This window comes from Oncorhynchus tshawytscha, linkage group LG01 (assembly GCF_018296145.1).
Source record: "Oncorhynchus tshawytscha isolate Ot180627B linkage group LG01, Otsh_v2.0, whole genome shotgun sequence".
Taxonomy (NCBI): domain Eukaryota; kingdom Metazoa; phylum Chordata; class Actinopteri; order Salmoniformes; family Salmonidae; genus Oncorhynchus; species Oncorhynchus tshawytscha.
The window spans coordinates 19231677-19253699 of record NC_056429.1 but is presented as its reverse complement, the minus strand read 5'-3'; the positions used below and the strand labels follow the sequence as shown (position 1 = coordinate 19253699).

The following is a 22023-nucleotide window of genomic DNA, read 5'->3' as shown; positions in this document are numbered from 1 at the left end:
CAGACTTTTACCTCTCCTAGGGCGACAGAACATCTAGGGCCAGCCCTGATAGTGTCGCCATAATATTTGAATTGTGGAAGTTTGATCATAATCATTAGGATATTTTAGCGATCCGCAGTAGAGGTCTATGCCCACCAACCTTCAGATGTGAGCTAAACAGTGCACTATGGATGAGAAAGTTAACTTATAATTTCCAAAAGTTTAGGCCAGTTGTATGAAGTTTTGCCATCTATTAAGAGCAGGGGTTACATTAAATAGGCACAATATTTTTCTACTGATGATTTGGCAGTATTCAATTCATACACACACAACATATAAATAAAAGCAATCACTGTGAAAGTTGATAGGTTACATGTAGGCCCTTCCTATATAGGCTATGCGCAGCACTTTGTTCAATTTATCGAATCAGTTATTGTTTTCTTGCTCAAACACCTGTCAAACTCAGACATTGCTCTCAAAACACAGTGATGTCGTTTCGCACGGGACTAGCTTAATCAGAGGACCTTGGAGTTGAGAAGCTCCTGACTGCATTTTGCAGTTTGGGGCCGGGCTCAATCTGGGCTGAGTCAAACGGCGGGTCGGGCTCAATGTGGGTGGAGTCAAACACATTTAATTTAAACTCTTCCCCTCTCCTTCAAGGTCACCCAAGTTGAGGTAAACGGTCGAAGGTATCAACGTCAACGAAAGCGAATCTTAATCGAACCTAACCTATATGGATAAAAATATAAACCATGGAAGTAAGTGAGACTGTCATCATGCATAATGTACTTTGTAATATTCATGTTATACCAGTGCAGTGGTATATTTTTATATGACCAACTACCGCACCGATGTTAGCATAGCGTTATTAGCACCCTTTTGCATGTGGGCTAGCTAATTGCTCACAATGAGGGAATCTTATTTGGACAAATTTGCCTACTTTAGCAGTAAGCCTAGGTTTACAGTAAAGTTATGTAATCGATTTGATCATTGATTTTCTGTGTTTCTTCAATGTATGGCTTGTTGTGTTTGGTTGGCTCTAAATGCGTATCGTTAATGCCATTCCCTTAGTTACACATAGCGAGTCTACACGGCCTAAACATAGTAAATACAATAATGAAATCTCCTGGTTCCAACATACATTGCAGGTCAAGAAAAGTAATTGTAACTTGTCCACACTGCAAACTTAAGTTAAATAAGACAAACATCAAAACATATTTACGAAGAAAGCATACACATTGCTTTGAAACAGTGTCCAAGGAAAGAGTTTTGGCATGTGAGTGCATTGATGTGAGAAATGGTGTGTTTGCAGTCGAAAATACATTTTCTGGTCCAGCAACACCCATACATGTTGTGAAAAATACTTGGGCTAATTCAGTTCCAACTGTGTTCAAAACTGTTATGCATGCTGGAGTATAAAATGCTGTTGAATTGTACTTTTTCTTCACTTTCACATACACTGTGTTCACAGAAACAGTGCTCAGATCTTGTCCCCTGGACCTTGGAGGACTTTTGGTGTGGATGATGTTCAGGTTGGATATTCCTTTAAATGATTCCACTGAACTGTACCATTTGATTGTCATTCCTGTATTGAAAATGGTACCTTGTTCACACCACAGGGCCTACCAAAGCAAGGTTTCTCAAACAACTGTGGGGTGTTTGTTTTGATGGTAATATGCTATTCAGTATATTATATTAGTCCTATTTTCTGTTATTCTTGAGGGACTGTCTTTTACATCCTGAAATATATTCCTGGGCGGAGTGGTATTATTATTATTTACTATTATTATTGTTATCATAACTATCAAACTTAACAACCTATTCTTTCTTAACTTACAGTATGCCCTGTACATTGCAATGGAAGCACAGTGTGATTTCACTGAGGTATGTATAAATTATGAATTTCTCATCACTAGTGGATATAATGTTCTTTGGGATCCCCGAATGTGTGATTTTCTTTTTCAAAGGAAAACATGCAGCAAATTAGGCGATGGTGGTGCCTAGTTCTCCTGCAGAACTTTCCCATGCCGTAAGTATTGAACATTATAAAACCTTTCATTTGCATCCTTAAAATCACTTGTTTCACTGTAGCCAGACTGATCTGAAAATATATTTTCATATTGAATGTATGTAATATGTGTCATTCACTCACTAAGGTCTGAAGAAGTGAGGTTGAAAGATGGAAAAAGGCGTGGCGAAAACAAAACACACTACAGGTAGGTGTCATATGATGAGTGGTATAGTCTTAAACCAATGTTTAAAGACTTAAACCCCCCCTCTCATATGATGAGTGGTATTGTCACGCCCTGGTCAAAGTATTTTGTGTTTATCTTTATGTATTTGGTCAGGCCAGGGTGTGGCATGGGGTTTTGTAATTGTGGTGTGTTTGTCTTGGGGTTTTGGTGGTGGTATTGGGATTGTAGCTTAGTGGGTTGTCTAGCAAGGTCTATGGCTGTCTGGAGTGGTTCTCAATCAGAGGCAGGTGCTTATCGTTGTCTCTGATTGGGAACCATATTTAGGCAGCCATATTCTTTGAGTTTGTCGTGGGTGATTGTCCTTAGTGTCTTACTTGTACTCTCTGTTAGTTTGCACTAGATAGGCTGTTTTCGGTTTTCATTACGTTTAGTGTTTAGTCGTGTTTAGTGTTTAGTCGTGTTTACGTTTTGCTTAATAAATATGGATCGCAATCGACACGCTGCAGTTTGGTCCGACTCTCCTTCATCACCACTAGAAAACCGTTACAGAATCACCCACCACCAACGGACCAAGCAGCGTGTTAACAGGCAGGAACCACAGGAGAGGCAACAGAGGCAGCAGCAGCAGGAGCAGCAGCAGCTGCAGTGGGAGAGGCTGCACCACCTGGAGAAATGGACATGGGAGGAAGAACTGGACGGTAAAGGACCCTGGGCTCAGCCTGGAGAATATCGCCGCCCCAAGGAAGAACTGGAGGCGGCGAAAGCTGAGAGGCGCAGATATGAGGAGGCAGCACGGCGTAGCGGATGGAAGCCTGAGAATCAGCCCCAAAAATTTCTTGGGGGCTCAGGGAGAGTGTGGCAGAGTCAGGAGTCAGACCTGAGCCAACTCTCCCTGTTTATCGTGAGGAGCCAAGGAGGAGATCAGAACCAGAGACTGTGAAGGAGTTAATGGGGAAATTGGAGGAGAGAGAAATGAGGGAGTTGCTGTGTTGGTGCTTTTTGCATGGAATTCGCCCGACGGAACGTGTTGGGGATTTGATGGCACCTGGGTTAGCGCTCCATACTCGTCCTGAGGTGCGTGTTAGTCGGCTGGTGAAGTTGGTGCCAGCCTCACGCACCAGGCCTCCTGTGCACATCCCTAGCCTTGCACATCCTGTGCCAACACTGCTCTCAAGATCTCCAGTACGCCTTCACGGTCTAGCCCATCCTGTGCCACCTCCACACTCCAGTCCTCCGGTAGCAGCTCCCCGCTCCAGGCTTCCTGTGCGTGTCCTCGGTCCAGTACCACCAGTACCAGCACCACGCATCAGGCCTACAGTGCGCCTCGCCTCTCTAGCGCTGTTAGAGCTTTCCTCATCTCCAGCGCTGCCGGAGCCTCCCGCATGTTTAGCGCAGCCAGAGCCTTTCTCCTCTACAGCGCTGCCGGAGCCTCCCGCCTGTTTAGCGCAGCCAGAGCCTTTCTCCTCTCCTACGCTGCCAGTCTACATGGAGCAGCCAGAGCTGCCAGTCTGCATGAAGCAGCCAGAGCTGTCAGTCTGCATGGAACAGTCAGAGCTGTCAGTCTGCATGGAGCAGCCAGAGCTGTCAGTCTACATGAAGCAGCCCGAGCTGCCAGTCTGCATGAAGCAGCCAGAGCGGCCAGTCTGCATGGAGCTGCCAGTCTGCAAGGAGCAGCCAGAGCTGTCAGTCTACATGAAGCAGCCCGAGCTGCCAGTCTGCATGAAGCAGCCAGTCTACATGGAGCAGCCAGAGCTGCCAGTCTGCATGAAGCAGCCAGAGCTGTCAGTCTGCATGGAACAGTCAGAGCTGTCAGTCTGCATGGAGCAGCCAGAGCTGTCAGTCTACATGAAGCAGCCCGAGCTGCCAGTCTGCATGAAGCAGTCAGTCTACATGGAGCAGCCAGAGCTGTCAGTCCGCATGGAGCAGCCAGAGCTGTCAGTCTACATGAAGCAGCCCGAGCTGCCAGTCTGCATGAAGCAGCCAGTCTACATGGAGCAGCCAGAGATGTCAGTCTGCATGAAGCAGCCAGAGCTGTCAGTCTGCATAGAGCTGCCAGTCTGCATGGAGCTGCCAGTCTGCATGGAGCTGCCAGTCTGCAAGGAGCTGTCAGTCTGCACGGAGCGGTCAGTCTGTAAGGAGCTGCCAGTCTGTAAGGAGCTGCCAGTCTGCAAGGAGCTGCCAGTCAGCCCGGAGCCGCCAGAGCGGTCAGTCTGTAAGAAGCCGCCAGAGCTGTCAGCCTATATGGAGCAGCTAGTGCCGCCAGTCTGCCCAGCGCCGCCAGTGCCCCCAGTCTGCCCAGCGTCGCCAGTCTGCCCAGCGCCGTCAGTTTGCCCAGCATCGCCAGTCTGCCCAGCATCGCCAGTCTGCCCAGCGTCGCCAGTCTGCCCAGCGCCGTCAGTCTGCCCAGCATCGCCAGTCTGCCCAGCATCGCCAGTCTGCCCAGCGTCGTCAGTCTGCCCAGCGTCGTCAGTCTGCCCAGCGTCGTCAGTCTGCCCAGCACCGCCAGTCTGCCCAGCACCGCCAGTATGCCCAGCGCCGCCAGTCTGCCCAGCGCCGCCAGTCTGCCCAGCGCCGCCAGTCTGCCCAGCGCCGCCAGTCTGCCCAGCGCCGCCAGTCTGCCCAGCGCCGCCAGTCTGCCCAGCGTCGTCAGTCTGCCCAGCGTCGTCAGTCTGCCCAGCGTCGTCAGTCTGCCCAGCACCGCCAGTCTGCCCAGCACCGCCAGTATGCCCAGCGCCGCCAGTCTGCCCAGCGCCGCCAGTCTGCCCAGCAACGCCAGTCTGCCCAGCGCCGCCAGTCTGCCCAGCGCCGCCAGTCTGCCCAGCGCCGCCAGTCTGCCCAGCGCCGCCAGATCTACCAGTCAGCCAGACTCTTCCAGATCTGCCAGTCAACCAGACTCTTCCAGATCTGCCAGTCAACCAGACTCTTCCAGATCTGCCAGTCAACCAGACTCTTCCAGATCTGCCAGTCAACCAGACTCTTCCAGATCTGCCAGTCAACCAGACTCTTCCAGATCTGCCAGTCAACAAGACTCTTCCAGATCTGCCAGTCAGCCAGGATCTGCCAGTCAGCCAGGATCTGCCAGTCAGCCAGGATCTGCTGAAACCACCAGCCAGCCAGGAGCTGGTAGATCTATCTACCTGCCTGAGCTTCCTCTCACTCCTGAGCTTCCTCTCACTCCTGAGCTTCCTCTCACTCCTGAGCTTCCTCTCACTCCTGAGCTTCCTCTCACTCCTGAGCTTCCTCTCACTCCTGAGCTTCCTCTCACTCCTGAGCTTTCTCTCACTCCCGAGCTTCCCCTCAGTCCCGAGCTGCCTCGGTCCCGAGCTGTCCTTCAGTCCCGATCTGCTCCTCAGTCCAGTGGGATTCTGGGTGGGGACTACTAGGCCATGGTCGGCGGCGAGGGTGGACTATCCAGGGACGAAGGGAGAGGGGACTAAGACATTAAAGGAGTGGGGTCCACGTCCCGCGCCGGAGCCGCCACCATGGACAGACGCCCACCCGGACCCTCCCTATTGTTTTGAGGTGCGTTCGGGAGTCCGCACCTTAGGGGGGTTCTGTCACGCCCTGGTCAAAGTATTTTGTGTTTATCTTTATGTATTTGGTCAGGCCAGGGTGTGGCATGGGGTTTTTGTAATTGTGGTGTGTTTGTCTTGGGGTTTTGGTGGTGGTATTGGGATTGTAGCTTAGTGGGTTGTCTAGCAAGGTCTATGGCTGTCTGGAGTGGTTCTCAATCAGAGGCAGGTGCTTATCGTTGTCTCTGATTGGGAACCATATTTAGGCAGCCATATTCTTTGAGTTTGTCGTGGGTGATTGTCCTTAGTGTCTTACTTGTACTCTCTGTTAGTTTGCACTAGATAGGCTGTTTTCGGTTTTCATTACGTTTATTGTTTTGTCGTGTTTAGTGTTTAGTCGTGTTTAGTGTTTAGTCGTGTTTAGTGTTTAGTCGTGTTTACGTTTTGCTTAATAAATATGGATCGCAATCGACACGCTGCAGTTTGGTCCGACTCTCCTTCATCACCACTAGAAAACCGTTACAGGTATAGTCTTAAACCAATGTTTAAAGACTTAAACCCCCTCTCATATGATGAGTGGTATAGTCTTAAACCAATGTTTAAAGACTTAAACCCCCCCTCTCATATGATGAGTGGCATAGTTGATTGATACATGGCAAGACATAAGTTGTGATGACTTGTTGAGAAGTTATAGATATCACTGAAAACCCCTTTAGTAATAGTGGCTTTTGTTTGCATGGTGGTATTGTGAAAGTGGGGTGTAAATTTGACTTGATCATCAGGCACTACTCTAATATTTATTCTTCCTTTTTCTTCAAGGAAGCAGATGTTCTTCTAAGGGACACACTAGGGGCAGCAAGGTGGTGCGAACTCCAAACATTTTAAGGAACTGTTTCCCTCCCTAGTGTAATTGGGATGGAAGTGGAAGACCGCATTACAATACTTAAAGAACTACGGTTGTATGATGGCCTGGATGAAGAGGAAAATATTCTCAAGGAACCATTCCTGTTACAGAGAAATTATGAGATGATCTATGTGGAGGCAGTTGACAACAAGAAAATGACTGTCTGCCTCTTGAGGAGCAGGAGTGAAGCCATTTTTGAGGAGTGGTCAAACCTTGTTTTTGTCTGCTGTGTTAATTGTTAATTGTGTTTAGTAAAGATGATGTAAAGTCACCCGAGTCTCTGATCTCTGTACTGGAGCTGGTATAACTTCATGTACAAAACACATTCAGCTTGTCAGTATGTCTATATGGTATAGTCTGTCTCCATTCTCATGAACAAAGTAAATAGCATTATAAATCAGGATAGGTAGTAACTGTGTGTGTATATGCTAAATTAAATAATATAAATACAAAGTTATAATATTTATTAACACAATTTTAACAGTACATGACATACATCTGTTCACTGCAACAATATCAGTAGCTTGTCTCAAATATAGCATGAAGCAAAAAGTGTTACAATTCATCTGCTGGTACCACTTTATATAATATTTCTTACATCTTCAAAAATGAAATACGTTTGTGTTTAACGTGTGCCTTGCGCAAACGTGTGTTTGAATTCAGTGTGTGACTGTCAAACCTGATGGACACAAAGTGGGCGGGGTCAAACGCCCCGAATTGCACACTCCAGTCAAGGGTACTTGTTGGAGTTTTCCAAAAAACAGTAGGTTATTCTAGCTGGAATTGTTACTCTCCTGTCATGCAAAAAATACTTCCATGGCAGATTCGGACGTGACTAAAATGACAGATGTGGATTTTTGTGCTCGTACACATAATTACATTGCACGACCACCCCCAGTAAAACGAATCCCTTAGATTAGGGCTATATACTATTTTTTTGTTACATTTAGGCATTTGACAACGAATATTCATGATTGTAGGACGAAAGAAGCACGACAAATGGTCATTGACATTAACTCAACGAGCAAACCAATGGAAAAATCTAAAGTCTAATATTGTAAAAATAACTCACCATGTGTACAGCTGTCAAAATCAGAAGGTGGGGGCGGGGCGCCACGCATTTAGTTTGTTTTGCCCACGCGCGGCCTCACCAATCCCGGCTAAGAGAGGGACGGTTTGAGTTTAAAATTTGCCGACACACTGCAGATGACAATTTGTTTTTGTGTTTATAAAAATCTAGCCAGCTTTCGCTTGTCAAAACGGACAGCTATCTGAGAATACAAAAACTTATCCAGAATATTGTGTTATATACTTCTGTTCGATTAAACATGTCGAAGAAACAAATTTACTACTCTGACAAGTACACAGATGAAGCATTTGAGTACAGGTAAGTTAGGTTTAAGTTGTAACGTTAGCTACTACTGTACTGTAATACTGTTAACGTTAGCTAGTAAGCAAGCAAGCATGTTAACTTGCTTTGCTACGGAAAGCAAGTTCACCCAACTCCCCTGGTTGGTTAACTAGCCAACGTTAGCTTTAGCCATAATACTGTATTTGGCAGAATAATATTAATACTGTTATTATATTTGTTGGCTGGCAACTGAAGGCTGCAGGATTAATTTGTTTGGTGGGCTAGCGAACTGTATCATGTGACTTGGTTAACGACCGCTAACGTAAGCTAATACTATCAGCTGGTGTTGCCACAACATGTTCAAAGTTATATGGCCTACTGGTGCTAGCTAGCTAGCTAACGTTACATCTACTAGTAAAGTACTTTCTAGTTAGTGACGTTAACTAGATAGCTACGTTAATTGGGTGAATTCAATGTCCCTTTCCTACACAGGCATGTTATGCTCCCGAAACAGTTATCAAAGCTGGTGCCCACTTCTCACTTGATGACAGAAGATGAATGGAGGGGTTTGGGGGTGCAGCAGAGCCAGGGCTGGATCCACTACATGATCCACAAGCCAGGTGAGTTATTGACCGAAAGTTAGCAATCCAGTCTCAACAAGGACTAACAAGGACTAACGTTTCATACAAAAAAACATATTTTCTAAAGCTTTTACCCATGTCTCAAGTTTTCTCATGACTGGTTATGAAAAGATACATCAGGAATTCCTGCTTTTCTGACATCCTCTTTCATACATAATTTAAATGTACTAGCTAGCTTTCTATTCTAGGCCATATATTGTATTGCCTATTACATTACTTTGCCCCACACCAATGACCTCTTTTCCCCAATCTTCAATGTTGTCCTGATCACATCCCTACATATGCAAAGCCATTGTTATGCCATCTGCATGTTTGAAAATAATAGCCATCTCTACTAGCTTGAAGTCAGTACTGAATTAGCTACTTTTTGTTTTACATCTAGAGCCGCATATATTGCTTTTCCGAAGACCTCTTCCAAAGGATTGAGTGGAAATCATCTTCAACATCCCTGAAAGCCACCTTAGTTGAATTGTATGGTCTTTGTTGACTTAACACATGGAGAGATGTACATCTTGTTTTGGTGTATAGAATAGACCCTTAAAGTTTTTATTTTATTTTTAATCCCTCCCCAAAATGTTGGAGGTATGATAGAAGCAGACTGAGTGTTGGAAGGTTCGGCCCCCACTACCAGATGATAAGCAGTTCTGCTTTTATTGGTACATGGCAACAATATGGATATGGAATTTCTCATTCATTAGACTTTACAGAGCTTGAATAACACTTGCTACACTTTTATTGATGTTTGTTTACTTGTCAATATGTTGGATTAATGAACAGTGGTCAAATAGTTTTCTTTCTTGAATGTGGAATATTTTATTCAAAATAAATAATTTAGCATGTTCTGAAAATGATTTTTATTTTGTCTGCTTTCCTCTGTGTATATATATTTGTATCAGACAGTATACATTTGGACTGAATAGTCACATTTTTGTTAATTCTAAACAACACTTGTTGCTGGACAGAACGTAAATAAAATATATTTCTTTACTTTCTGTGTGGAAGTTTGTTGTGTATCTAAATGTCTTTAATTTAATATTAAGCCAGCACAGCAGTAGAAATGGTTCTCTATTGTCATCTCAAGTTCTTTGTTTTGCAGATGAATCCAACCTAGTCCCATATGACAGAGGAACATAGTTGTGAGAAGTGCTTTTCAGTCAGCTACATTGACCACCAGTGGGGTGACAAACTCGGAGTGTCTGATGCCCAGAGAGAAGGCAGGAGCCCGGGGCTTGTGGACAGTCACCTTCTCAGGATTATGAGTTCCAGGGCCAGGCTTCAGAGTGGCATCGTTGGGAAAGCCATGACGACCTAGCATGGAGAAAGCTGGTTGCCTGGGCAGGTAGACACTTGGATCTGTACTGTTGTATCTACCAGGGCCTGGGGTCTTGGCCAGGTCTTCTGAGGGACCCCCTAATTTGCAGTGCCCTGACATGGTGTAGCTGGCACTGGCTGGCTTGGTGGGAACCTGGGGGCCCATGAGAGCAGGGAGACAGTACTTGTTGGGGGCAGGGACTGAGTCGATGGTACGGTAGCGAGTGCGGGAGCCCATAGTGTAGGATGGGGGTCTGCGCTGGGTGTTGCATGGAGGAGCATTCTCAGGGCTGTATGCCCCAGGTCCAGGAGTCTGGAAATGCCCTGCTAGTGGGAAAGCTGTATTTAGCTTTGGCTTTATGTGAACACGCAAGATTCATAAGTGGAATGCAGTAGATTCATTGTCAATTTAGAGTGTATGCATATTTGTGGAGTGTTCATGAAATACAGTTGCAACAGCTGACAGCAGAAGGCAAGGCTTGAGCTGTCACATCCAGTGTCTTGTTGCCATACTGCTGTAAGTGGCTTACAAACTGCCACACACAAGGTCCTTGTGTAATTAACGTCTCTTAAGAAAATCAACATTTTCATGTCTAGTAATGAGCTTTTGGTATTTGACCATATAAAAACAGTATTTTAATACAACTTCATAGGCACATTAAAACATGATCAGCTCTGAATTGAAAGTGTATTTACCTGAAGTTGGTGGGAACTTACTTGATGATCCTCTCACTCTGCCCAACATGGAGTATGCGGGGTTGCCATCCCTGCCGAAACGGGTGATTTTTGCATCAATGTAATACTGAGGCCCAGGACTGGAGTCAACACCGTACACTGCACAACCGAACAAGAGAAACAATCAAATAACTGACATACAATACTGGTTAGAGCGTTGGGCCAGTAACTGAAAGTTTGCTGGATCGAATCCCAGAGCTGACAAGGTCAAAATCTGTTGTTCTGCCCCTGAGCAAGGCAGTTAATCCACTGTTCTCCGGGCGCCAAAGACATGGATGTCGATTATGGCAGCCCCTCGCACCTCTCTGATTCAGATTGGTTGGGTTTAAATAAGGCACATTTCTGTTGAATGCGTTCATTTCTACTGACTAGGTATCCCCCTTTCCCTACTGTAGTAAGTTTGCCAGTATCCTAAGGACAGTGTCACATTTGTCTGAAAGTTGTATACTGTACTGTAGTAACAGGGTCCACAACTAGTGACAGGTATTTGTGGTGTTGTTTCCCCCCAGTGGCTTTACAGTTACATTACAACATTCAATATTCCCTTTCATGTTCAACTAATACTAGTTGAGGTAGTTTTCCATTGACCATTAGAGTAGCGTGTCATATTCAAATCTTGGGGGCTCTTTAGTGACTGCTGTAGCACTCACAGTTGTTGCTCATTCTGCCGTGGAAGGAGTAAGCAGGGCTGGTTGGCTTGGTGAAGTCATGGCCGATGAAACCAATAGTTGGTGGCAGAGCGTAACGACCCGGTCCTGGCCCTGTGGAGTAGATATTTTACACAATAGGTTGAGGACCTGTGTGTGCACATGGAAGGATTTGGGCTACTTCACACATATTACATTATATACATTATGGTGTAGTGATGAATAAGCTGAAAAGGTTCATAAAGACGTGCCTGAGGATATAAACGACATATTTACATCTGGCTGGTGCAAATTAGACATGCTAGATCATCCAAACAGCTGACTTTCACAGCCAGAGACAGTGCGGCACTAAGATACAACCTGGGAAATGACTTTTTTGGAAAGTTAAAATTTTTGTTGTTGCACCAACTCTCTTGCACTAGCTCTATGCACACTCTACCAACACATTACACTGACACTCCACTAACACACATAATATACACTCACACAAAACACACACTTTCACGTTATTTTATTGTGGTACTATTGCCTTATTTAGCCTTTTTTAAAACCTTTTTAACTGCTTGTTGGGAAATGGCTCGTTAGTAAGCAGTTCATGGTAAAGTCTACACCAGATGTATTCGGTGCATGTCCTTTTTCATTTTGATTTGACATTACATCAGCATTCACATTTTCAGATTCCTGTGCACACTGCACAAGCAAAGTTACTAATGCGAGTCCTGGCAAGTCCAAGCTCTGAGAAACAATCAACTCCTCCAGTCAGTGTCCCCTCTCTGACAGGATAATGCATTCAATTATTAGCTAGACATGTTACGTTTACATGTTACATTTACTCAATGCAGAATAGATGAGTGATCTATCTGTATTGAATAAGTACCGCAAAGGTTGTTCCATTCAGGAAGCTCACCTTTCTCTCTGCCAGCAATGATGGGGCGCTTTTTCACCTCCTCCCCCATGTTCAAATAAATGTATAGTCCTACAAAAACATCCTCCAAATCATTACACAAACTGCTCAATTCAATCAATAATAAGAGGGAATTTGAAAATACAGTATGTACAAAAACACAGGTAGGAAGCATACTACTGTAAATGTGGACACAAACAGGCTCCAGCAATGCATCAGAGCCAGCAGGTTCCTCTCTCCTCCGTATGGTAGAGGTGATCTTCTGTGTCAGATGAATTCAAGCTCTCCACTCAGCAGCATGGCCCTCCTTTATCCATCCATCATCTCCCAAGTCCTGAGTGAAATTCAGTTTGGAGTTTGCCTATTCAGTCATGCATACCTTAACAGCCTGCGCAGTTACACACTCCAAAATAAGAACCACTACCATCAAAGACCCATAAACATTTAGCCTCTTGGTTAGAAAAGCCCTTTAAAGGACCAAATGTTGGATCTCACACCAACTGTGTCCAACTATTTCATCATCTCAGCCAGTTAAATAGCTCAGCCAGAGGAGCTCAATCCGCTGGTGCTTAGGAACCATGTCATTACTTGGATTCACTCTAATGTAACAATATCTCCACAGAGCAATCCATGAAACCAAGATCCCCTCTCCCTCCTTTCTCTTTTCACTCTCTGTTCATTGCAGCGTGGAGGCAGAATATCACACTTCAACCATGTATACAGTTGCCAGGGAGATGTTCCAGGATATTCAGTCTCAGCAACCAGGTCTCCCGCATCGCTCAGTCAGCGAAGCGAGTGTTCTCTCTCTGTCCCTACAGTACCTTCCCCATTCATACAACAGACCTTCCACTCATACTGTACAGATCCCATTCACACTGTATATCAGAACTAACAGTGTCCCTTACAGAGACCAGCAAAGCCATGGAGTGAACAAATATTCTCCTTCTTGACATGCAGTATATGGTAATACACTGAAAGCGAGAAAGACTATGCATATCATAAGACATGTAAGACACGTAAGACACGTTATCTGACAGTTTTCCACCACCATGCCTGTAGTTTGATCATAGGACTCATTGCCCTCTCAATAACCTCTACATTGAAATGACATATCCATGGGCTGTTTGGAACGTAGTCATTTTAAAACAGCAGCAGAAGAACACACTGAAAGTTGCCAGAAGCTATACGGTAACTGACAATGTCGACAAGTGCCTTAACCATGGTCTACCGAAAACAAACATTAAACATTTACAGGCTCTAACTCTCTCCTGGCTGCTGTTTAGGTAACCTGAGTGAGTTGTTAACAGGGACAAACACACGTTAGCCCCGCTGCACACAGCCATGCCAGGGGTCACAGTCACAGAGGGCATTCTGAAGGGCCACAGTGTTTGACAATAACACAGCTCATTGCTTACAGGATGACAGGAAATTCTCCTCAGGCTAAACTACAGTTGCAAAGGAAATGGACCAACACAACAAAGTTTATTATTTTTCAAAAGCAATTGTATTGGAAATGGATATGGGGTTACACTGGTTTAAATAATGGTAAATGTACAGTAATTCCAAACCTTTATTCTTGTTTTAGGATATCAAGAGTCAAAATTTAACAAAACAAAATAGCTTATGCACTGTACAATCAAATCCCTGTGTGTTCAACAGTAAGGAGACAGCTATTCCTAAATATGACTTATTATGTGGAGATATTGCTAGCTTGGTAAAATATCTAGAAGAATTGAGCCTCAGTGTTTGAGCTAAGGCTTCCTCTGAATAAGAATAATAGGTGCATCACATCTGGTTATTTTTGATGAATTAAATTAAGACATTGGTGTAGGTGACAGGACAAGAAGGCAATAGGGGGAGGCATTGGAACAAATAAAACAAAAGCACTAGCTACAAATAAATACCACAGATAGAAAAAACAACAAACCATTGGTTTTAAATCAGGTGTAATTACAGTGCCTTGCGAAAGTATTCGGCCCCCTTGAACTTTGCGACCTTTTGCCACATTTCAGGCTTCAAACATAAAGATATAAAACTGTATTTTTTTGTGAAGAATCAACAACAAGTGGGACACAATCATGAAGTGGAACGACATTTATTGGATATTTCAAACTTATTTAACAAATCAAAAACTGAAAAATTGGGCGTGCAAAATTATTCAGCCCCCTTAAGTTAATACTTTGTAGCGCCACCTTTTGCTGTGATTACAGCTGTAAGTCGCTTGGGGTATGTCTCTATCAGTTTTGCACACCGAGAGACTGACATTTTTTCCCATTCCTCCTTGCAAAACAGCTCGAGCTCAGTGAGGTTGGATGGAGAGCATTTGTGAACAGCAGTTTTCAGTTCTTTACACAGATTCTCGATTGGATTCAGGTCTGGACTTTGACTTGGCCATTCTAATACCTGGATATGTTTATTTTTGAACCATTCCATTGTAGATTTTGCTTTATGTTTTGGATCATTGTCTTGTTGGAAGACAAATCTCCGTCCCAGTCTCAGGTCTTTTGCAGACTCCATCAGGTTTTCTTCCAGAATGGTCCTGTATTTGGCTCCATCCATCTTCCCATCAATTTTAACCATCTTCCCTGTCCCTGCTGAAGAAAAGCAGGCCCAAACCATGATGCTGCCACCACCATGTTTGACAGTGGGGATGGTGTGTTCAGGGTGATGGGCTGTGTTGCTTTTACGCCAAACATAACGTTTTGCATTGTTGCCAAAAATTTCAATTTTGGTTTCATCTGACCAGAGCACCTTCTTCCACATGTTTGGTGTGTCTCCCAGGTGGCTTGTGGCAAACTTTAAACAACACTTTTTATGGATATCTTTAAGAAATGGCTTTCTTCTTGCCACTCTTCCATAAAGGCCAGATTTGTGCAATATACGACTGATTGTTGTCCTATGGACAGAGTCTCCCACCTCAGCTGTAGATCTCTGCAGTTCATCCAGAGTGATCATGGGCCTCTTGGCTGCATCTCTGATCAGTCTTCTCCTTGTATGAGCTGAAAGTTTAGAGGGACGGCCAGGTCTTGGTAGATTTGCAGTGGTCTGATACTCCTTCCATTTCAATATTATCGCTTGCACAGTGCTCCTTGGGATGTTTAAAGCTTGGGAAATCTTTTTGTATCCAAATCCGGCTTTAAACTTCTTCACAACAGTATCTCGGACCTGCCTGGTGTGTTCCTTGTTCTTCATGATGCTCTCTGCGCTTTTAACGGACCTCTGAGACTATCACAGTGCAGGTGCATTTATACGGAGACTTGATTACACACAGGTGGATTGTATGTATCATCATTAGTCATTTAGGTCAACATTGGATCATTCAGAGATCCTCACTGAACTTCTGGAGAGAGTTTGCTGCACTGAAAGTAAAGGGGCTGAATAATTTTGCACGCCCAATTTTTCAGTTTTTGATTTGTTAAAAAAGTTTGAAATATCCAATAAATGTCGTTCCACTTCATGATTGTGTCCCACTTGTTGTTGATTCTTCACAAAAAAATACAGTTTTATATCTTTATGTTTGAAACCTGAAATGTGTCAAAAGGTCGCAAAGTTCAAGGGGGCCGAATACTTTCGCAAGGCACTGTACAAACATAAATACTTGATTAGAGATGACAGAAAAACAATAAGGCACTACAGTGAATATCAAAGACGCTATGGTGTCAACTGGTGTCTAGGAGTTATACAAGAGAGAAAAACAAAGAGGGCTAGAGGGAGACTAGCTTAGTAACACACACACACACACACACACACACACACACACACACACACACACACACACACACACACACACACACACACACACACACACACACACACACACACACACACACACACACACACACACACACACACACACACACAGCATCCTTTCATGCTGCAGTCCCCACTCTTCCTTCTCTCTCCACTCACTAACATATTCACAGACAATGTACAATTTGGAGATCTGGCTGGTGATGCCATCAGGGGCAGTTTCTGTGGAGGAGAGGAGAACATGACACTTAATAAGATCTCTGATAAGGTTCTTCATTGCAATCAGATAGATAGGCACAGATATGCTATCTTTGATGTAGAGGTATCTGAATACACTTTGTTATTAGAGTGGATATAAACTGACACAGGTTTGAGGTTACAAAGTCACAGTTGAGTTAATTTCAAGCCCTATTCACATTACCACAGTGTTAATGGTTAAAACCACAGGAGGTTGGTGGCAACTTATTTGGGGAGAATGGGCTCGTGGTAATGATTGGGGCAGAATCAATGGAATCGTATCAAATACAACAAACAGGTGATTGATGCCATTCCATTAGCACCGTTCTGAACATTATTATTAGCCACTCTTCCCTCAGCAGCCTCCTGTGGTTCAAACTCAGTATTGTTGTTCATAGAGACAGAGAGGTGAGAGGGCCGTACCATCGCTCAGGGGGGTCCTTTGTGTCCAGTGTGGGTAACTGGATATCTGCTGGACTCTCCTGCTCTCCCCCCTGCTCCCCTGCCTCCAGCTCCAAATGGTCCTCTCCCTCTGCAGGGAAGGGTTCTGGGTCATACTCATAGGAGTAGTAGGACACCTCAGCCATGGAAACCTGCTCTTCCTCGCCTACAGCACAAGAAAGAGGAACAGAGAGAGAGAGAGTGAGAGTGAGAGAGAGATGGAGGGCAGGTGGGATGGTGAGAAATATCCTTAGAAATAAGATGAGACAATTGTTCACAACAATTATTTTTATGAGAACACTAACATTGCCTGAAAAGTCAAGGGGCATAACAATATGTTTCCTCTGAGAGTATCTACCAAAATAGTTAATTGTACAAGGTGACCAGTAGGGGTCACTATGTCCTAATGTTCAGCCTCATGTAAAGCACTGCACGCACACTGCTCCTTTTGGAAATCATACATTGCAGATGAATACACACAATACACTCCATTTATTTTCATCAAAACAAGTGTGTTTTGTTAAATTAATCATTCCCTCAGCTCTGATGCCATTTCACCACTAAGGGACATGCCCACAGAGAAACTGATTCCAAAGCCTCAATGTTTTTACTAAAGCTGTTGAGAATGCTGTCAGATTCTTGGAACACTAAATCACATCCATCACAATCTACCTAACCTAATGCTCAGTGGAGCTCAGCTCAACAACATTTATTAGCTCAGAAATACACAGCTGTTCATTGAGTGTAATAATCTGGTATGATACATGTTTTCTGTACGTGTGTACCGCAGTCCACTTTTAATGGCATTCCTGTGGTGAGGTCTTTTCCACTGTGAAGCATCCGTCTTTGTACTGAGGAGACCTTTGACCTTTGTGGAACTCCATTACAGCTACAGTGAGCTGCAGGCAGGGAACAAGTCAGCGCAGGCATAGGCCACATCAAATACACACACGCACGGAAGTACACACGCATCGACGTGAGCCTACCCTACCACAGCCACGACTCCTGCTACAAACCAACATAAAGAGTGATACATCTTACCGGGAGTTCTGTAACAGCAAGTTATTTAAGCATGACATCTACGTGAACCCTGTGGTGGAGCAACAAATATCCCCTTCAAGCAAAACTATCCCCCCTAAGGAAAGCCTATTCTCCTGTTTATCAGAATGTGACAGTAGCCTGTCGATGTGATCTGTTGAGGCGTCAGTGCTGTACTTCCTCCTCTCCTCTACGCTACTACAGACGGCTGGGGCAAGTCCCAACAGCCCCCAGCACACTGCAGGCAGACAGACTGATCAGACATGGAGGACAGGAGGGAAGGGAGGGCAGTGACTCTTTCATCTTCACCTCCAACTCTTCTACAACACTGATTTTTAAATGTATTTTTTATTTCACCTTTATTTAAACAGGTAGGCCAGTTGAGAACAAGTTCTCATTTACAACTGCGATCAAACTCTTTATACTTATTTGTATATATCCAGACAAGCAAGAAGAAGTCGACGCATGGTGGTGGACCTCACAGTGGGTATAGGTTATAGCAAAGTATTGGAGGCAGTCTGTATGTGGATGTTCTCAGAGCGTTGCATGTGTGTAATCTGAGCTGGAGTAATCTCCAATCCCTCATACAATACAGATCCATGGATGTATGCAGATAGACATATTTACAGTGGGCACTAGAGGTCTGGTCTTCATCTGTCAGACTTGTATACAGTGTCTCAGAGTGGGAACGGAGCAGAGCAGTGCATGAACCTCCTCACATGCCTGCACGTCAACGCCAGCTTCACTCAGAGGTGAACTCTCCAGCTCTTGCCTTTGACTGGCACTCACACACACACAGACTTCATACTCCTCACATACACACTCCTGCAGCCGGGAACAGCTGGCGACCAATGAGAGATGGGATGATAGGGGTTAGTGCGGGGGTATAGAGGGGAGAAGAGGTGTGTGTTTTACCATGCACTGTATTTACCTGTGTGTATAGGCACAGGAGTTTGCTCAGGTTCCTCGCCTGTTGTGTTCTCTCTGTCCTCCGTGGTGGATTCCACTGTGTGAACAGACACAACACAATCACAACAAGCCAATGTTACACAGACCACGTACTGTACGGTTAGGGTAAAAGCATGATATACTTTCCCGTATTTCCTATGTGGGTGCTTATTTCTTAACCAGACATACACAAACAATGAGAGGAAGGTCTAAATATGGACCCGGTCCTTCGATAATCTACTGTAAACTTGGCGCAGGCAGCCTCGTTTTCCCACACAGGTTTTGGTATGTGCTTTTTCCCAATCCACTCCACAACAAGAAGGCTCCTTTGTTGTTGGTTTGTGCATTAGAAAGGAATGTGACAGGATTTTCAAAGGCCTGGACAAAAGCACTCTGTCATTTGGGGTTCCCTGTAATATAGTAGCGCTGGGCAGAGGGGGGAGAGAAGCTCTCTTCACAAACTTCACCCAGCAATCAACCTGCACCTGAACAGCTGTTACCACAGCCACACACACACACACACACACACACACACACACACACACACACACACACACACACACACACACACACACACACACACACACACACACCTCTCTCACTCTTTCTTCTCCTACTTGTGTGTGTGTGTGCGCGTGTGAGAGTATGTGCACATGCATGTTGGGCTACCCTGCACCCTCTTCTCAGCACGTCCTCTCTTCAATTCCTCAAAGGGTGTTTCTCATAATCAAAACATTTTGGAGACATTTTTTCAGTGGATGTAATGTTTGACTATGAAGTATATCGTGTTTTTAGCTCTTCGAGGTGTGGTAGCTGACCGATAAATCAGAGCCACATGTGACCCTGGCTGGCAGAGACACTGGGAGGGGTTCAGAGCCTGGCATGCTAGTGTTAGGAGCAGCCAGTGGGTGTGGTGGCACAGCTGTAGCAGCTTTCATTTCAATCATTCAGAGGATGAATTGACATCAAACTCATGAATTGATTAATTGGCCATTAAAGTCATTGAGGATTTTTCAACTCATTAACTGAATTTCAAATGGAATGGAGCCCATCCCTAGTAGAGTAGTCTTACTCTGAGGACACTGGGACATGGGCAGTTGTTCTATGCGGGTCCCGTTGCGGCAGGCGAAGACCTCCATCTGACACTGGTTCTGGTAGAGATGTCCGTCTGAGCCACACACAGGCTCTCCGTCATAGCCACAGTCCCTGTAGCAGGTGCAACTCTCAAACTGCTCCTCCTCCAGACAGCCAAACACCTTGTTACATTGGTTCCCCTGGACAAAGCCTGGGTCAAAGGAAAAACACCGGACAGGAGAAATTATATATTTTTCAACTTTGGGGATCTTGAACTTTGGGGATCTTGAGTATTTAGCTTTTTTCTAACAATGTGTATCAACATTGTGTGACTTTAGTAGTGGAATGCAACCATAATTACTTCATAATAAAATACACAAGACAAAAAAATATATATTCCAAACATGGGTCAGGCAAATAAAGAGATGACATCTTTCATAGGGGGGAAAGTGTTAGGAAAGAGAGAGAAAAAGATTATGTGTGTGAGAGGATGTGTGTTGATGAGCGCTGTTCCCCAGGGTCTGGGCATGGCCTTGGTTCCAGTTGCACGGGGGTCCCAGCCCCTCAGCTTCTCTCTCTCTCAGCCAAGCCAGAAAAACACAGCATCAACACAAACAGGGTCATCCACCCATCACCACGGTGACAGGGGCAAACTTTGCCATTTGTTGTAGCAACATCGGTCCCCGCTAATGAGAGTGTGTGTATGTGTCGCTGAAACGGAAACACTCGGCACGATGACAACCAGGGCCAGTGGGCATTCCTGTGTGGGCCTGCTTTTCTGTTTCTTCTCTTCCCAACATCGGCCCGTGCCAATAACAGTTTAGGCACGACACACACGCTCTTAGAAAGTCAAGAGACAGGAAATGGAGGTTTACAGAGGAGCCCCGTCAGACACAAGTCACACCTTCACTTGCTCTCTCTCTCACTGTTTCATTAGCTGGGATAAATGGGGACTAACACAAAGAGAATGTGGTAGTTCCGTTAATGGACATACAGTAGAGTGTTGTAACTTTTACCTATCCACTGATTGGTTGAGCTCTCCACCTCGTTGCACGTGGTGCCGTCACACAGCTTGCGGGCCAGGGGACTGCTCTCGCTCACATTGTAAAAGCGGGTGGCTTCAAATGCTGTATAGCGAGAAAGACACACAGAAACACACAGCTTTGTAGGAGTAGTGGACAAGTCTCTCCACAAAACAACTCTGCACTTGCATTTTAAACCACAGACCAGAGAATTCCAATTTCCTCTGAGAGAAGGCTGTCAGTTAATCATTGTGAAGACGAAGGAGGGTTTTCTTAAAATATTAATCACGTCAGAGGCACACCTGGTTCGTAGTAGTCGTACACCTTGACCGGAACAGGCGCTGTCTTGCCCATTATGTACTCCCTGACAGCCTGGAAGGCCACACATGTCATACACTGACTGGAGATCTGCGTTGTGGGACAAGCACAAAGACAGGGCAAACATGTAAAACAGTTAGAACTGATCACAGTACAGTACACCACAGATTACAATGGTGATATACCGGTATGGCTAACTCACCTCATCAAAGTAGAAGAGGACCTTCCTTCCATCCACTTCGTACCTCTTCAGACCAACCCTCTTGTCCAGCAGCAGCTTTATGATAGGAAAAAGGGGATGAACTACTCAAGAGCCTGACTCAATGCTAAGCTTTTCTGTTGTCTCACTGATGGCCAGTGAGAATCCTGGTGACCTTTCAGTCCAGTTGTAGGTAGGTCAAGCCAAGCCTGTTTACAAGCCAAAGGGAGGGAGCCAGCTTCCAATAACAGTACCTGTGTCAACTGTCTACGAGGGAGTTTCTGTTTACTGCCTAAGGGGATAGGTGTTGTGGGAAGTATGGTTGGAGGGGGGTAATTCCTCCCACAGGGCTCTCTAAAAGGTGCCAGTCCTACGGACAGATTAAGTTTATGAGGTGCTCAGCCTGATGTGGCGCCACTGGGACACACACACACACACACACACAGAGGGAGAGAGAGCTTGATAGTGTGTGTGTGTGTGTGTGTGTGTGTGTATAAGTAGGCTGTGTGTTGGCCATGTTGTTTTCTCCCTTGACAATAACTATAATTATAGTAACAACTTGAAATGTATTCCATTCACTTTCTCTGAGCACTTAAAGTAACAAAGTAGGTAGCATAGTGTGAAAGGCATTTTGCTCCATTCAGCTCAGCTCATTTTATGGATAAAAAGAGCAATAGAGGCCAAAGTATGTTGTGTAAGGATTCCAAGTAACATCTATGAAAACAACAAGACATGACTGCATAAGCGAGGCTCCGTCTCATGATGTGAGGAATGCTGCTGGTCAGGGCAGCCAGGCAGTCGTACAGCAGGGAGGTGA

The 22023-nt window shown here is 44.9% G+C and overlaps 3 protein-coding genes and 1 long non-coding RNA gene across 5 annotated transcripts in view; 2 read left to right on the top strand and 2 right to left on the bottom strand.

The window, feature by feature from the left end:
* The first annotated feature begins 611 nt into the window (after window positions 1-611).
* Window positions 612-6861, top strand: LOC112219194. Of its 2 annotated transcripts, XR_002948758.2 has the most exons (6): window positions 612-737; window positions 1451-1649; window positions 1819-1863; window positions 1947-2008; window positions 2136-2195; window positions 6506-6861. It is a non-coding gene; the product is annotated as an uncharacterized LOC112219194 (long non-coding RNA). The 2 variants fall into 2 exon arrangements; XR_006079930.1 differs by lacking the exon at window positions 1451-1649.
* Window positions 6862-7719: 858 nt separating this feature from the next.
* cks2 (CDC28 protein kinase regulatory subunit 2) lies at window positions 7720-9569 on the top strand. Its single transcript, XM_024403806.2, has 3 exons — window positions 7720-7977; window positions 8434-8561; window positions 8965-9569. Exons 1-3 carry the CDS (start codon window positions 7919-7921, stop codon window positions 9006-9008), a joined length of 231 nt encoding a protein of 76 aa, XP_024259574.1. The 5' UTR covers window positions 7720-7918; the 3' UTR covers window positions 9009-9569.
* odf3l2b (outer dense fiber of sperm tails 3-like 2b) lies at window positions 9562-12231 on the bottom strand. Its single transcript, XM_024436498.2, has 4 exons — window positions 12183-12231; window positions 11279-11389; window positions 10611-10727; window positions 9562-10217 (listed from the first exon to the last, which is right to left on the bottom strand). Exons 1-4 carry the CDS (start codon window positions 12229-12231, stop codon window positions 9733-9735), a joined length of 762 nt encoding a protein of 253 aa, XP_024292266.1. The 3' UTR covers window positions 9562-9732.
* A 3462-nt stretch (window positions 12232-15693) lies between these two features.
* Window positions 15694-22023, bottom strand: part of LOC112235256 (C3 and PZP like alpha-2-macroglobulin domain containing 8) — a 53776-nt gene continuing 47446 nt past the window's right edge. The window contains exons 37-43 of the mRNA XM_024403704.2: window positions 21210-21284; window positions 20992-21097; window positions 20684-20794; window positions 19666-19878; window positions 18577-18651; window positions 16590-16773; window positions 15694-16151 (exon numbers count right to left, since the gene is read on the bottom strand). Of these exons, the coding sequence (XP_024259472.2) occupies window position 16151; window positions 16590-16773; window positions 18577-18651; window positions 19666-19878; window positions 20684-20794; window positions 20992-21097; window positions 21210-21284 (765 nt within the window). The 3' untranslated portion in view covers window positions 15694-16150. The remainder of the gene's footprint in view (window positions 16152-16589; window positions 16774-18576; window positions 18652-19665; window positions 19879-20683; window positions 20795-20991; window positions 21098-21209; window positions 21285-22023) is intronic.

Bases quoted from the DNA above. Each gene is read 5' to 3' on its own strand.
- cks2 (XM_024403806.2), top strand. From the start codon at position 7,919: ATGTCGAAGAAACAAATTTACTACTCTGACAAGTACACAGATGAAGCA. The intron at 7,978-8,433 runs GTAAGTTAGGTT...TTTCCTACACAG, and splicing joins GATGAAGCATTTGAGTACAG to GCATGTTATGCTCCCGAAAC. The intron at 8,562-8,964 runs GTGAGTTATTGA...TTTTACATCTAG, and splicing joins CTACATGATCCACAAGCCAG to AGCCGCATATATTGCTTTTC.
- odf3l2b (XM_024436498.2), bottom strand. From the start codon at position 12,231: ATGGGGGAGGAGGTGAAAAAGCGCCCCATCATTGCTGGCAGAGAGAAA. The intron at 11,390-12,182 runs GTGAGCTTCCTG...TCTACTCCACAG, and splicing joins CATTGCTGGCAGAGAGAAAG to GGCCAGGACCGGGTCGTTAC. The intron at 10,218-10,610 runs GTAAGTTCCCAC...TCCCACTAGCAG, and splicing joins CAGAGTGAGAGGATCATCAA to GGCATTTCCAGACTCCTGGA.